Source organism: Lasioglossum baleicum, chromosome 18 (assembly GCF_051020765.1).
Source record: "Lasioglossum baleicum chromosome 18, iyLasBale1, whole genome shotgun sequence".
Lineage (NCBI taxonomy): Eukaryota > Metazoa > Arthropoda > Insecta > Hymenoptera > Halictidae > Lasioglossum > Lasioglossum baleicum.
Genome location: NC_134946.1, coordinates 8779346 through 8796160, shown reverse-complemented (window position 1 = coordinate 8796160; position 16815 = coordinate 8779346). Strand labels below are relative to the sequence as shown.

Here is a 16815-nt window from a genome sequence, read left to right as displayed (position 1 = left end):
TGTTATTGTAAATTAAATATTTATTCCCATCCCATATTATTCATAAAGTTGTACTTTTATGCTTGCAATACTACCTTAGAAAATTATAACAATTTTAATCGAAATATATTTCATAGCTCATTATAATCCTTAATCTTTTTTTACAATCTTCACCAAAAACTCCATTGATTACGTACCTACTAATGCAGATCATATAATATAAAACGTTTTAAGCAATATATGTTTTTTATTTACAATAAATAAATTACATTTTCATCAGTAGTTCAACAGAGTCACAGAATTAGGAAGAAAGAGTGACAGTGACACTAGCAAAGTATTGGCATCCTCACAGTTTCTCGTAAAAGCCATTGTTCTTTATGGTTTTCTGCATATGTTTTTAATAATCCTACTCCGGTCTCATCATCTGATATTTATCGTTAATTTTGTAACCTTTAAATGTAGCGTTAATTGGGACAATTCATTACAAAAGCATACGATTCACCATCCGTTGTATAAACATAACTCGAACGGGTTTGGAAATACTTTTATAAAATTTTAATCACATTCATTGTTGTAGATGGTGCCGATTGTTTACGGTGCCATTGATATTTGTTGTAAATCTTGGAACAGTAAAAATATATGGACCGTTTCAGAAATCCTTTCTAAAAATGACAATTAATTTTGGAAGCATTTTATCAAAGAACACAGTTCCATAAAAAATAATTCGTATATATTGTGTATTCTCGGTTATTCTTCAAATTTTTTAATACTGAGTTTTGAAAGAGCCAAGCCAACGTCTTAAGTAATTTTTAATTATGATAATATGCAAGAGAGAGGTGAAGCATTTTAACACAGACAATAACTCATTCTCTTATTTCTCTATTCTAACAAAAATATTACTTGAACAAAGATAATATTTTACCTGAATAAAAATAACATTTTTCCCGAACAATAATATTTTTAAACAACGTATTTAACAGTCTGTTATTAAGAGTCTTATTTATAACACTCTGATGGTCTCCTAATGTGTAATATAATATACATATATGTACAGTTATATTTTGTATCACTGTACTTAAGATGTTCATGTTTCAGGAAGATTTATAAAATAATTTTTCTTATCAGATAATAATATAATATATGTTATCATAATTCTTATGATAACTTTTGAATTGTATAATTAACATATGTTTGATTCGAAAACTATGGAGCTCGCTTTCAACTTTAATGGAAAACAATTCTACTCGTATGTTGCATAAAAATTCTTATTAAAACATTTGAATAAAGAATATTGCTTCATTTGATTTGAACTAAACTTTCTAAATATGCATATTCGTTATTACATATTTAGAATACGATAAGAGCATGAGTTACTAGATGAAAAATGCTTTGTACATGTTAAAAAGAGTGTCACATATGTACCTTTGAATGTGTCCTACACTTCGTACCATTTACGAATAATCTACATAATCGTTTCACAAATTTCAACTGAGAAGATATTTGCACACAAACCTGTGGCGAGCTATCTAAAAATATATCCAATTGAATAAATATGAAAAGTACTTGTGACACCTCGCATAGAAGTTGATATAAATTTTCTATCGAATCGATCTAGCATAGAATAATAACAAAATGTTCACACTTATCAGTCCTAGACCTAATAGATTTGATATGTAAATTATGCTTTATGCACTGGTGAAAGTATGTGATGCCCCTGGAAAGATTAACTGTTCTTCGAAAATATATCCAGAATGATAATCTGAAAGGACTATCTTAATAAATATATCATTAGACAATAAAGAGACACGTACACACACCACCGTATGAAATTTGGCTTCAGCTGTGCTCCAAAATATTTCTTTCTGCTCTAGTTGTACCTTACATGCTGCTTCGCTTCAATGGAAAACTTGATTATTCCCCTTTGTTGGCTTGGCCATTCTGGACATACACACGTGCACACTCTGGAAGTTCATACGTGGCCTTTGTGAAATGGTGTTAATAGCATTTTGAATGGATATACACCGAATGCTAGGTCAACTATGCTACACTGATAATGTTTGGCAACGACCACCTTGACTGGACCTCAATGTGTATGATTGTGCGGTCTTACTATTTCTCTACTGGCTCCTCTCAAGCACTAGGTACAAATTATGATAATTAAAACCTGATTACATTGTAGGAAAGACGAATCGTGCTCGAGCGAGATGCTGGGAACTGGGTGTTGATAAATGACACTGTCCATCATCATTTTTGTTTCGATAACCCATCTACAATTCCAAAATAGATTTTCAAAATAGTTTTTCTACATCATTATCAGTTTTCAACCAATTTAAAAGTAACCAGAAAAAAAGCTATGTAAATCATTCTCGCATAAAATTCTATGGTCCCTTCCGAAAATGACAGTACATTTTTTTTTACGAATAATTATTTTGTAAATTTAAGAAAAAAAGAAAGAATAAATTCTAAAAATTGAAAATTGTAGTTTTCCATCTACTGGTTATCGAGATACAAAAAGAAAACTGTAAAAATTTGTTGGACAGTGTAATTAACAATAAGATACGTTAGCTGTCTGTCTTGGAAGGTGTGTTCCTCCTCAAACGTTTTAGGGGAGATCAGAGAATCGGTTATCCAGCGCGATTTCTGTAAATTCAATGAAACCCACCGAAAAGTATCTGAATAAATACTTAATTTTATACTCTCATTCCATGTCTCAAAATTCTCCGTCCAGTTTCTCTATGTATATATACAAATTTCTATATTATGTACAAATTCATGCTATTTGTGGCACTGTTCTCATTACAAAGATTCATTACAACTTCCTGTACACAGAGCAACATTGTCAGAAGTTAACAAAACTTTGGCACAGATATACAACGATATAAAATATAGTTTTGCGGTAAAAAAGCTAGAACCATCGTTTGTAGTCTCTATCAACTGTGATCTCAATCAATCTTGCTCTGAAGTATCAGTTCTAATTCTGATATGAAATATTTCGTTCATCTTGTAACAACTATCACTTACAACCTAAAGCTGTGATTTAATGAATCGAAAAAATCTGATTGAAATTGACAAAACCGAATAACCGATTCTGCTCTCGTTACGGACCTCTTAAAATTATTATAAAGACTAACATGATCTCGTTATATCATACATAAATATGTACAAACACATCTTCTCTTATGTCAACAATAATTTGTGTAATTACTCTTGCTAATGTCATTCATCCATACAAAATAATTCACTTCAGAATGACTTTACAAATGTCCATTATTTATTACAAAATTATTTACTAGTCTTTTTTAATTAAAAAAAATTACAATCCTATTATTTTTTCTGGAATTGCCTTTTTTCACGTCGATTTAACAAAAGGTATATTTATTTCAATATGAACATAAAAAGACAAGTGTTTAAATTTTTAAAGAATTCTGTAAGTTTGTAATGTTGTTGCCAGAAGAAAAATAACGTTTCAGGACATTTGTAGATTCAGCCATAAAGTGCTTTGTTTTATCCGTACACTCATCCTCACGTTATGTGTATGTGTGTATGCTTGATGTACCAATAATAGTGATATAATATTATATTTGTAATATTAGAATACTCTTTTAATATTCAACGCAACAGTTGCACTTTAAATACAGAATCACATGCCAGTCCATTGCACCTCGTGTTGATACAAGACTATTGTATATAAATATCGTATTTTCCATTAGGTATGAGAACTATGCTCTTATCAATTACATTCCATCACTTTCCGAGGGAAAACTTATTTTGTTTTCAGAATACAATTTGTGCATTAATCCAAACAAAAATCTTGTAATATTTTATTCTTCCGGATAATATTACATAAACAAAATTATTTATAACATTCTGATGGCTTTACAAGTCACAGAAATGATTGACACCACAATAAGCATCGTGGAGCTATTTTTAACACATCATTGTGTTTAATATGTGATTATTTGTTATACATAAAGATTCATTTAAATCGATTCAGTCGAATATCTTCAAAACTGTTGATGAAACTAAAAAGTGTGTCAGAAAAAGAGTCACTAAAATAATAAAAAATTTAAGCCAGTAATTTTTATATAATAAAATATTGTTTTTATCGAATTTATTTCGGCATTTTTCAGAAAATTTGGATGTGGAACACGTACTACAGTTTTGTCTTGAGAAACGGTAGTGGCCCGGAATCAGTTTCTGCCGTTTCTCGGATTAAGAGATAGAGATTTTTTATTCTCAAAACAAACATTGGTGCCGTTTCTCGAGACAGAACTGTATTTAACTTTCAACTATGTAAATACTTTTTAACAAAAAGCTAAAATAAAATCATTTCGAATAAAAAATTGACTTCCTTTTAAATATTAAATCGAATTTGTCTAGGGAATTTCCCTACATTGTTTACAGTGTTAGCAAACATATACGACTCCATTTCGTGAAAAACATAAACGACAAATAATCAGACTATTGTCATAAACATTATAACACCAAAACAAAAATTGTTACACTATCGATCAGTTAGAATATTCGCTTTACACCATAATTATATTTACATATGATTTCAGGAACTAAAAGACATATTTAACAATTTAGCTATTAAAAAAACAAGGTGACCCATAATCAAAATTAATTTTCAGAAAACTGCAGTACACATTTAAATTTATTTTCTTCTCATTATAGTACTTCTACTAATTTCTCGAAAGCATAAGAAACTTAATGATTAAATTGCACAGAAAAAAGGAACTCTTACATATTTTTAAAATTTAGAATTTTTAACTCGAAAATCGAAAAATTTAAAATACTGTTTAAAAATTAGCCCTGCTATTCTTTCTCGTAATAAAGTTAAAGAAATTGTTAAAAAGAAAATATTTAAAACCTCAACGCTTGTTTCTCCATTAGAATGTTTAAACTCAAAGTTGTATCACGTTTTTCTTGTCGACGATGGTTATATCGACGATAATTAATGTTTTCCCCAATTTGGCTGAAAACAGTGGCGGAAATAATATTTTGCATATATTACCATGACTTACCTATTTTTTAATGTGAAAACAGACTTCAAACTTATACCGAAATTTCCTTCGAAACGTGACGGAACAATTCCCTCACAATTTATTCTATTTTACTGGTACGGCAATAAATTCATTCGAACAACATTCGTATGATTTTGGCACTACGTGTCGTCTGTTTTTTGTCTACTGTGATCCTCCTTGCCTGTAGGCTCCTGCTGAGTATTTTCCTTCTCCGTGCACTTGTCCCTGTGTATATTTGTACTAGAGTCCGATTCGATATTGTGTTCAACGAAACAGTGTACTTGGAACTCATTCATGCTACGCATGGACACTGTGCAGATTTGGCACTTGAACGGTTGCGCGTTCTCGTCCAGTCTGGTGTCTTCCATAGGGAACACAGGCTCCATGGGCCTCTCCTTTGCGTTGTACTCGCAACCCAGCTGAGTGAACTGAGGATTCCCCAAATGGACATCAGACTTTGGATCCTCGTTAGCGATTGGCACATGATATGGTCGAGACATGTCTGCGTCTGTGGTCGCTTTCGCAGGGCATGGATGCATTGCGTGCTGTGGTATGGGTTCACCCTCGTCCGATGAGGTCTCTCCTCCGCTTATGGCTTGGCTGGGAAGCGCCTCTGAGTCCCACTGCCCGATTTTGCTGGGATCTTTTTCACAGAGTCTTTGAGCCAGCATCTGTTCAAACAATCAACTTATTATACGTTAATATTCAATGCTGGACAGCTGTAACACTGCTCGTGTAGCTGTATCTCTAGTTTATTTAGTTTATTTAGAAAAAAGTTGACGTTACTGTTACTGTTGATAATCGGACACGTCATATGCAACAATCTAATACTATTAAAGTACACACCTGAAGACTAGTAAGACTATTATCACAGTCAGTAGTATCAATGTCGTTCAAATTGACGCCAGACCTCTCCATCTCGGCATACGTTCCAAACGGTAATTTCCCTAAACACTCTAATTTCATAATATGCATCTTGCTTCGGAGGTGCTTCGCCAAGTGGCCGTGTATCCTGAATGCAATCTTGCAATCGGTGCACTTGAACGGCCTAGGATTGCTGGTAGTCGCTGCTCCGAAGGTTGAAGTCATGCTGACCTAAAATTAAACATCAAAACATCAGAAAAAATGTCTCAACATTGACATCAATAACTACTATCTTCCAGATTTTTCTCTGAATTTTTAAATGTACTTCTAAGCAGAAAATAATTTCTCAATGTTCACTCCACGTATTATTTATCCGATTTTTCGGAATTTAGGGATGAGTTTCTAGAGAGAAAATAATTAACAGCTATCCCTTCAGAGAAAATAGAGGGTGGAAATTTGTTAAAATATTGGAAGTAAAATAGTTTTACCTTGTTGTGATGAGAAACAGATCGTTCGTGCTTCGTCAAGTGACCTTTGGTTCGGAAAGAAACCGCGCAGCTCTCACACCTAAACGGTCTCTCGAAATAGTGAATGTTGATATGCAACCGTAACTGACTAGGTTTGCTGAACACCTTGTTGCAAATGCCGCAGACGCTCCTTCCATCCTCAGTCACACTGTAACTATACCAGGTAGACTCAGTTCTTCCAAAGAATAGCACTCCAACATTTTATATTAAAAAGTTCATCAATTTTTAATTATCTACAATTAAAATTGTCCTTATAAATTCCCTGTTTTACTTTGTTTTGTTTCAACGCTTTATTTAACGCGGGCACCTATTAACATATTATTTAATTACTCCAGTATAGATAACAAAAGCTTAATAAAATTTATCTTTAAATATCAATCTAATAGAGATATTATTAGGCCAGTGCAATAGTCCGTGCCTGATTCCTTGTATTTTAACACGATATCGGATTCGAACTTTTGCACTGACCTAAAATCCATGATAAATTGTTGGTCTATGCATATCGCTATTGAAAGATTTATAAAAAATTAAAATTCTGTAAATTATCGATGTCAACAAAGAATAAACTACCAACCTGACGTAGTTGGAAGCGGGTCCACTAGAAGGTTGCAAGAACTCGGCCTGTGGTTTCGAATTTCCCGCGGTAGGCGATGGCGATCTGAATCCCGGTCCCCCAACCACCATTTTCCGCGCTACGGTATGCTTAATGCTATCAGCTATACTCTGCTTTGTCATCTCATTATGCTTCAACTCGACCCGCTCCATGTTCCTCATATCAACATTAGCCCTAGAGACTTCTTGCAATTTAGGTACTTCGTGTATAGCCAGAGGCATGGTTTCGAAGCTGACCCTGGACTCTTGGGCCTGAGGGTGTCTATAATCCGACAATAAAATCATATCTCTACTAGGAGGCCTGTTATCCTGTCTCGAGTCTATGGTAGCCAACGGTGTCCCTAACGGAGTGATCTCCTGATTCAAGGGCTTGAACTCTCGATTAGGAGATCTTAACTCTTGTCTGCACAGCTTGTAGTCTTGACTCGGAGGTCTCAACTCCTGCAACTGACCTCTGTAGTCCTGCAACCTTAATTCTCTGCTTGGAGGCCTCATGTCTAGGTTCCTAGGACTCTGACTCTGCATCCTCAAATCCGAAGACGGTGTTCTGACCTCGTGACCAACTGATCTGATCTCCTGATTAACATTTATCGTCTTTAGGACAGAACTTCTATCCGTTTCGTTGTTCATATGAGGAAGTGGCAGCAATCTGTTATTAGCCTCCAAGCCAAAGGACTTAGGCGAGCTCCTGTTAGTGCACTCGCCTAACCTTTCGCAACTGTTAATCACAGGTATGACATATTCTCCACCAGGCTTCGAGCTAGCAGTATTCATCAGTTCGATACTCCCTTGTTCCTTGTTCTGGTAAATCTTCTCCCTGATCTCCATCTTGACGTCGTCCACGTGCTTCACTATTTTCACTCTGGAGTCCATAATCGTCTGCTGCATCTTGCTAGGGTCAGTGTAGGTCACAGTGAGGACATTGCTGGACTCCACGGCTTTCGACTTCGGCGACAGTTGTCTGAAGAAATCTCTAGGCTGCTTTTCGATTTTCGTGCTGCCAACCCGGTATTGCTGCTTGATTTTACTGTCCATCACATGTCGCTCTGTCAGGTAGGCTTGCAACATGTGGCCCTCTGCGTCCTGTTTCCACTCTCTTCCCTGTATGGGCAGCCTCTCCATGGTTTGAACTATGGTCTGCAGTAAAACGGGTTCGGAAACTGGGGTCAAAATGTCCGCTGGATTAGCTCTTTGAGGAATAGGCGACGGTAGAGGTTGCAGAGCTGGTTTTGTGGTGAGATCCATAGGCTGGGTCAAACTGTTCCTCGAATCAGGGTCCACCTCCTCCACTTCCTCATTGTCCTCCTTTTTCGATGATTGAATTACGGTGGTCCTGGACTCCTCAGCAGCCCTGCTCGAGGGGAAATAATAACGATATGGAAGCTCGTTCCGGACGACAGTGGTTCCCTGGCTACTGACACTCGGTCCGCTGAGAGCAGTGGTGCTAACTGTGACTGATACGGTAGTGGATGTAGAGGTCGTTGGGAAAGTTAAGATGTATGGGTAGGTCGTCGGTCTGCCCGAAGGCAAGAGGCCTGGCAGTCTGTTCGCGTTTCTCTGGGAGAGACTCAACAGACTCTGAGCAGCCTCCTGTTCCTCGCTGCCAGATTCTTCACTTTCTTCTCCGTCGGTTTCTTCTTCTTCTTCCGAGGACTCTTCGGTGTTGCCACCCGCTGCTAGTCTAGCGATAGCTTCCTTGTCAATATTGTCCTCGCAAACTGTTGTTGGAACTGGAACAACGCCCAGCTCCACGCACTTCTTATAGTGGGCCTTGGACTTCATGTGTTTGGTCAAGTTGCCTTTGGTTTTGAAACTTAAGAACGTAGGTTTGATAAGTTAGTATACAGATGTCGGACAAATATGAGAAATAGGATCCAGGTATAACGGACAGTAGATAATAATGTGTCTATAGGTCGCAACTCACCTAAAAGTGCAATGCTTGCACGTGTACGGCCGCACGTCCGTGTGCGTTCTGATATGTTTCTTCAACATGGAAGGCTTCTTGCAACGGATGCCGCATTCCTCACAAACGTACCGACCTCGACCTTATGAAAGAAGGAGAGGAGTGAAGGAGATTAAGCGTATAAATTAACAAGAAGAGTGCACGAACTTCCTGTCATTGATTTAGTTGAAACTTTGCACGCAGGAAATAAAACTTTAAAACATTCACAGTAAAGACAAGTATTTTTTTCTATGCAGAATGTGATAAATTCGAAAAAAATGAAAATGAGATTTGAACTCGCGAGCTATGCCGCACAATTCCAACACGTTACCACTGGAGCAACGGCGATGCCTGTAACAACGCTTGGCACGACTGTGTTTGGACCTAGTAATCGTCAATATCTTGCAAAAAATATTGGCTACCTGACCTTATAATAGTACATTTTCGTGAACAGAGTTTTAGCTAATTGGAGACCTGAAGGTCGAGCACTCTCCTCGTAAGCGTGATTTTTCAAAATTTTCTCATGAGTATGATCAGTGAAAAATACTGCGGTCTCTGACCTAATCAGCTTAATCGCTACGAAATACTGCGGTCATTAACCTAGTAAGCCCAGTCGGTAAGGAATACTGTGGTCAGTAACCAGCGAGCCCCGTCGATAAAGAAAACTATGGTCACTGACCGGCGAGCCTCGCCGATAAAAAAAAACTATGGTCAGTGACCCAGTAAGTTCAGCCGATAAAGAACATTACGGTCACTGACCTCTGGACCTATCTGATTTTAAGAGACTCTTAAAATCCTCACCTCTGCCCCTGACATAAGTATAATCCTCATTGCTCTCGAATCCTCCATCAAATATCTTCACCCGCTTCGTTTTCTCTTGCGAATCACCATCCGACCCACTATCCTGATTCGTTGGTGTAGTAGGTCTTTGCGAAGAATGGGTCAAAATATCCTCCTGCTTCTTCCAGGCGGCTGTATAATTAGGGGGCCGGTGCCTGGAGTCATATTGCGCCATATCGACATCGGGTGGCGCCTCCTTACATATTTTCCAGTTAGAGTACATAGACAAACCGTGCTGCTGGGTGACATACATAGGCTGTGGCCTATTTAGCGTACAATAAAACACCCTGGTCGAGCACTTCAAGCCTAGATATGTATAAGCATGTCCGTTCAAATAAAGCTGTCCGTAGGACTTCTTGGGTCTGGGAGTTTCGGGGCTGATGAGAGGCAACGTGTTCGCTGTGGGGGTGATGCCATGGTGTTTCTTAGGTGTAAAAGTACCTGGCTTCAGGGGTAACGATGTGGGCCTCAAAAACTTATTCGAACTAATCTCCTCTGTCGTAGCATCCCCATTTTTTGGAGACTTCGCTTCAGGCTTGTCTTTCGCTTCCCTTCCCGACCCTTCTGTCTTCGAGGTGTCCACGTTCAGGATCACCATGGGCGCTACAGAGTCAGGCTTCACCTCTGCTCCATTCAGCGTATTATAGTTGTCTATAGTTTTCGTTTTGCTATCATTAAAGTTTACCTTGAGGCGACCATTCTCGAGAGGTGAAGCCTGAGGCGTGGTCTGTGGAGGGGGCGTGGTCTTGCTGTTTTCTGGCTCGTTCCACGTCGAAATCCTCTTTCTGCTCTCCAACTCCCTAGGCGAGTATCTTAACTTACTATACGAATTTGGGGCAGCAGCATCGACTCCGTTCGTATAATACACCTTCCCATCAGCCTTGGGACTTCTGTCGTAGAACTCTCTCTTAGGACTCTCCTTGAACTTGATCGCCGCGCTATTCTTGATATGACGGTCGAGCTCCATCTTCACCACGTCTCCCGAAGCCCTCCTATACTTATCTGACGTGAGATCGACCTTGCTAGGAACTTTCGGGCTCATGAACCCGGTCTTCGAGGTTTGCTGATCACCTCCAGACGCTTTGCATCCCAGTTTTGCTTCTTTAGCCGGACTGGCCAGGTCCAGAGGCTGTCCCATGGGACCAGGAATCCCAGGAACGCTGGGCGTCTGCATTTTGACTGGACTGGCCAGGTCCAGAGGCTGCGGGAGCATGTGGAGACCAGGTAGACCTGGGATCACCTTGTACCCTGGGTTCCCTGTAGCGATGCTTGAGGATATGTCTATGGCAGGGGCGAGGGTGTGCGGGCCGGGCATGCCGGGCACGTAAGGGATCACTTTACCGGCGTGCAAGATGCTGGAGATGCCAGCCTGCGGCAGGGTCAACGGGTTGTAGGCAGTGATACTGGTCAAAGGATTGAGATGCGGCTCCAGGTAGCTGTAACAGGACATGCTGGGCGCTATGCTGGGGGCTGATATGTTCGGTATGATCGGCGCCAGCATCTGCGGCGTGCTAGCCAACGACATGGCGCTGGGTGCACTCGTGGGCGTGCTCGGAGGTTTGTGCACCATGGTTCCACCGGAATGGAGTCCTGACCTGACTACAATCGAGGCTGTTTCCGAGGTGACGCACTTGCTGCTAACTATGTGCTCGCTGGTCGGCGAGTTGGTCTGTCTGGGCTCAATCCTCATTGTCTTTGTTTCCCCAGTGTTATCCAGAATCCGGACCTCTCCGCCGAACATCTGCAGTGAATTCGGTCTAGGGTATTTACTGAGTTCCTCCAAGGATCGTAGGGTTGTGGGTACTGACTCTGATCTCTGCTTTTTCGCAGGTGGTGCGTAGGCGTCGACTAGCCTAGTATTCCCTAACAACGGCCCTGGCGAGGGTAAAGGCTGCAGGGTGTTGTAGTAGTCGGAAGACTTTGATTCGAAATCGGACTTCTCGTCCAGTTGGCACTCTTTCAGAGGACTGCTACCTTTACAATAGTACCTGCGGTGAGTCTCCAGGTTGTCGATGCTCGAGTAAGAGATATTGCATGACGGGCAAAGATAGTTTTCACCGTCGAATCCGTCTTGATTCGAGTTTTTCAACAAAAGATCTTTTATCAACGAACTGTCGGAACACTCTTTGCCCTCCTTGACGAAGCTTTCGCTGTAACAGCGTTTCCTGGAAGATTCTTCGACAGAGGATAGGTTCAATGGCTGGTCGACGAGGCTTTGCTGCCTCTGCATCAGCTTGTGCAGCCTCGGATCCACCGCTTCAACGATCGCCTGGTTGTCGGTGATGATCTTATCGATGTGCTCCTGTACCTGTTCAGGATTGGGTTTCGCGTTGGTGGAGGAAGAACTGTTACTGGAAGAGGTGGAAGATAGGGAAGACGTTTCGGCGTCGTTGTTCACGCATTGCAGCGCGGTATGGAATTTCGGCTTGTAGATTTTCCCGGTGCGGATTGTCTTTATGTTGGTTACGGTGGTCGTTGGTGTTGATGAAGGCGGCGGTGGGGGTGTGCCTGTGCCGTTACTTGCGCTGTCGGACAGGCTGATGTCCGAGTCTTCCGAGACCTGAAAAAATTGGTAAGCTAGAGACGTTTAGCTACGAATAGCTACTCCTATTTGAGTACTCACAATGGAACATATTCAAGTTAAACACATTCCTTTGACCCCCAACTCTGAGGGCTGGTTCCATCCCTTCAATCTGGATGATAGTCGATAAAAAAACAATGTGTAACTTGAATATGTTCCCTCGTCAGACTATCCAAATATACATATAATTCCATCGCATTTCTACCTTGCTGGCATCGCCACCCTCCATCTTCAAGGCGTGAGCCCTGGACCTGCAGTGTTTGTAGAGGTTCGACTTCGTTTTGAAAGCGAAGCCGCAGGGCACGCAGGGGTACGGTCTCTCATTCGTGTGTGCCCTGATATGTTTCTGCAGAACACTCGGCTTGGCGCACGAGAGCCTGCAATAAGGACACACGTAGCCGCTCTTCCTCGACTCCGTCGGCTCTCCGTCTGCTGGTTCCGGGGAGGTCTCGACCTTGATCGGCTCCTTGAGCGACTCCTTCGTAGAGTCCTTCTTCTTGAGCGCCTGTGTAGAACCGTCGTTGTCGGCCGCGTCCTTCTTTGGCTCCAGCTTCGGCGCGACCTCAGTCGTCGCCATCTTCTTGAACTTCTTGTGCAGGTACTTCGGCTCGCCATCGTTGTTGTTGTTGTTGTTATTGTTCGACAACTGCGGATCTGTCATCGCCACAGTGTGAGTCTCTGAAACGATCAGTTAATGCCGAGTTCAAACACGTGCCCTCTTCGATTATACTGGCGCTACTTTTCGTCCCGGGGGCAGTAAAATGGCATAGAAAAATCGTAGATCTAACGTTGAGGACTTGTTGTAAAGAAATTCATTGCCATTTGTGTACGCGGAAAAATTGTTTCTGGCGAGTACGGGCGTTCGAATTCGCAAAATATAGGAAAGTACCATTTTGCCTTTCTTCATTCAATACAGAGCATAAAGCTATTATTATAAAAATGCAACGTTTAAGTACGTTGTCTTACAACTGAATCAATTGAAAATGAACTATAATTTTCTAAAACCCTCCTGACCCTTTCATGTCGATCAACTGATCCGCAATCGATTCTGTTTAGTGTCAATCAAATCGGAACTTAATTAGGATTATACAAACAAGCCCAACGTAGATAATGCTAGTGAACGGCGACGGATGAGGAAATGATGATATCGAACACAGGAGAGCAGGAAAGAAACAAACATAATAAGTTCGTCGGAAAAGCATGAATCACGCGCCGCATCAAACGGTTTCCTGATGTTGCACACAAATTAGCCAGATCGTTCCTAGAATTTTATCTCCGTGGAATGATTCATGTGCAATACTCTCGTTAAACAAAATAGGGAAATCATCGAACGTCTGAAGACACTGCGCATTGCAACTTTACATAATGAAACAATTTCTTCTGTAATTTCCTTGAAAGTTACGCGCGCATCCGTTTTCCTATTTGCTTGAGCGAAGCCTAACGAAACTGTTACAATTTCCATTTTTAATGGACATTTACAATGTAGATAAGCGAAAGGCTATCGATTTGTTAATTTTGCAAGAGCTGTTAAATATAATGGATTAATATGTATATTCGAGGATCATTTAGAACTTCGAGGATGATTTAAGCGTGAAATAAATGGCGCACGATCGCAGCACGTGCAAAGAAAATGACCAGCAGAAATGAAGTGTGATTCTTCGCTGCTTCTTTATAAAGCCCTCATTAAAATATGTCGCAAATATGACGACGAAGTAAACAAGTCTACGACGTCATAGATTGGCCTGCAGCTCGATGAGAATATTCATTCGATCATCACACTGCGACGATACACGTGCATGGGACACGAGCGGTTTCTTCATCGCTTGGAATCAGTTCATGAATAAAACTCTTAAACCCAAAAGCTGCTAATATATCCAAACAGTTTATCACGAAATTGTTTTTTAGAAATTTCCAGGACGGTCGATCTAGCTCAAGCATTTTGATCTTCAGAATGAACGGTCTGATACAAAATCTAAGTACATATACTACATAAATGACTGGGAGTCTTCTTCAGAGTCTTCTCTCGAATGTAGTCCTCAATTGAGAAAATAAAATATTTTCGAGGGATCCGATTAATTGGAGATTATTTTCAATTGGGATTCTGATCACCATGTGAAACCGAAGAGCTAGACGAGTACTTCGGAAACGCGTGTTTATCAGGTCGCTTAATATTCAAGGCCTAGAACGTTATTCTTACGGATTTATGCAGGAATTGCATTACGAAAGCGGAAGGAGCCAAGTTCAACAGTTCAGATCGGTCGGTCGTGGCTTGCGAGTGAACACGATTTTCCGTTTGTCAGTATTCCGTTTTGAATTTTTTAATAAATCGATTCTTTATTGCGCTAGGAGATCGTCTATTTCTTTTTTTTCGTTCTTTCTGTGTGGGGAATCCTGCGGAGACTCTGCTCAATTTATGTAAAGTGCCCTAAGGGTTGCACTGCTTTCTTTATGCGGGGTGCCCTAAGAGGCGTGGTCTCGTTGATGTATCCGCAGGAAGTGATCTAATGGGCGTGGGTTAGCAGCTGAATGTATAGGGATCATACTAAGGAGTATGGTTTCGTTACTGAATTTACACAGACTGCCCTAAAAGTCATATGTAGTTCCACTGTTTTTTCTATGTAGAGTGACCTAAAAGGCGCGGTTTTACTGATGTTGGAAGTGCTCCAATGGGCGTGGTTTCGTTACCGAATTTGTGCAGACTGCCCTAAAGATCATATACTTTCGTTACATATTTTATACAGATTATCATACCAGTGGTTTTCTTGTACAAAATGTCTTAAGGGGCGTGGTTTCACAGATCTATCCGCATAAAGTGCCCTCAGGGGCGTGGTTTTTCTACTAATCTCTGTAATTTCGCCACTGAGTTTATGCAATTTCTGCTGGTGGTCACAGTTTAGTAGCTGAACCTATCGAGATCGCCCTAACGGGCGTGGTGGCGTGGCTTACCCCGTGTATACAACCCGGAGGGGCGTGGCTATGGGCGCGTAAAAGATAAATACGGCTATAAATAAATAAGTGAGTGCCGCAAAATATAATTCCAGATCTAAATGAACTGTTTTATTGGCCTCTTCAAGTAGAAAATTTCTACAATTCTCCAAGTCAGTGCATCTTTTACGCGAGACAGTTGGGGTTGCCTGGTTTTAGAGATTGGAATATCGGCGCCCAGCACTATTTGCGACGTCGAGTCACGCTTGTTTGCAAACATCTTATGCTGTAACCTAATTTAACTGCGCTTTGCTCGACGAAATACAGTGTGTTTAACACCGCACAAATTTCTTTGCATACCTTTCAAACACCTTCAATATTTTCATAATCCCGTGACGATTAACCAACTCTTTACAACCTCGTCTATATCATCTCTATTTTTAACTATTGCATCTGGTCTGAGAGTTATTCGTTGCCTGCGTGATACGGTATATGTATAAAAACACAAACTATCTTGAACAATCTATCTTTAACTATAAATCGAATTTGTTAGTAATCTAAGCAGGGCTGCAGAAGTATTTCAGCAGAAATGGTGCTTCAAGGAAATAATTAATTTTTAAATTAAACAAGGAGAAGGGAAAAATTTTTCTTTCATTGAAAGTCTTGTGAGTGAGGTATTGTGGAGAGAGATTTATGATTGGAGTGAGATTTCAGAGGGTTTCCCTCGTATTTCTCGAAGCAGCATTCAGTGGCAGAACTTTTCTTCGGTGACGTCTTCTGCAGCGCTGTTCGCCGGACTGCTCGCTAATTTTGGATCGTGCTATTTATACACCGAAACAGAGATACCGGGAAAACGAGAGAAGAGAGAGAGAGAGATCGTGCACCACGAGAATCAACCTGCTTTGTCTATGGAAGCATTCCCCGGTGATTCGCCACCGTACGAATGTATCGTACTCTTGCTACAAATATTAATAAACAATCGTCAACTAGTGACTTTCATAGATTTCTCTACAGTGAAGATGACTGCAAATCGTTTCTTTTCTGGCACCCTCAGGTTTTGAGAAATTTAGTTTGAGAGACACAGATTGTAGAACAAATTAAACGATGTTCATAACTTATGTTAATTGAGCTAGGCAAAGAAGAAGTTGGTTGAAGAAAATGTTTGCGAAATCTTTGAAGGTGAATCATCAAACGTGTCAACGATAGGGGAAAATATGGTTGCTTTTTATCTAAGACCTTGGGTGACCTTAACTTAACCATAACCTACAGATTCGACAGAATTTAGGTCACTTTTAGACACTAATTAACTATGTTACAAAGTATTTCCCGTTTTCTCCTAGAAAAGGAGAATAAAATAAAATAAAATAAAAAGATTATTATTATTATTTACCGATAAATGTACCTCTATTCGTAATAATACCAATAAATATTTTTTATAGTATTCAATTTATCATTCAATTATTTACATGATTATACATTTTCCCCTCTGAAATTAGGTTTAATCAAATTTACACTGAA

At 40.0% G+C, this 16815-nt stretch overlaps 1 protein-coding gene across 5 annotated transcripts in view; it reads right to left on the bottom strand.

Annotated features, from left to right (window-relative positions):
• Positions 1 to 17: 17 nt before the first annotated feature.
• Positions 18 to 16815, bottom strand: part of LOC143218212 (uncharacterized) — a 29287-nt gene continuing 12489 nt past the window's right edge. For 2 of the 5 annotated variants that reach the window (XM_076443276.1, XM_076443274.1), the window contains exons 2-8: positions 12578 to 13050; positions 9711 to 12351; positions 8934 to 9054; positions 6972 to 8822; positions 6359 to 6551; positions 5853 to 6101; positions 18 to 5677 (exon numbers count right to left, since the gene is read on the bottom strand). In XM_076443276.1, coding sequence (XP_076299391.1) covers positions 5147 to 5677; positions 5853 to 6101; positions 6359 to 6551; positions 6972 to 8822; positions 8934 to 9054; positions 9711 to 12351; positions 12578 to 13033 — 6042 coding nt within the window. In that variant the 5' untranslated portion in view covers positions 13034 to 13050 and the 3' untranslated portion in view covers positions 18 to 5146. The remainder of the gene's footprint in view (positions 5678 to 5852; positions 6102 to 6358; positions 6552 to 6971; positions 8823 to 8933; positions 9055 to 9710; positions 12352 to 12577; positions 13051 to 16815) is intronic. The other 3 variants (XM_076443275.1, XM_076443277.1, XM_076443278.1) reach the window with 3 other exon arrangements.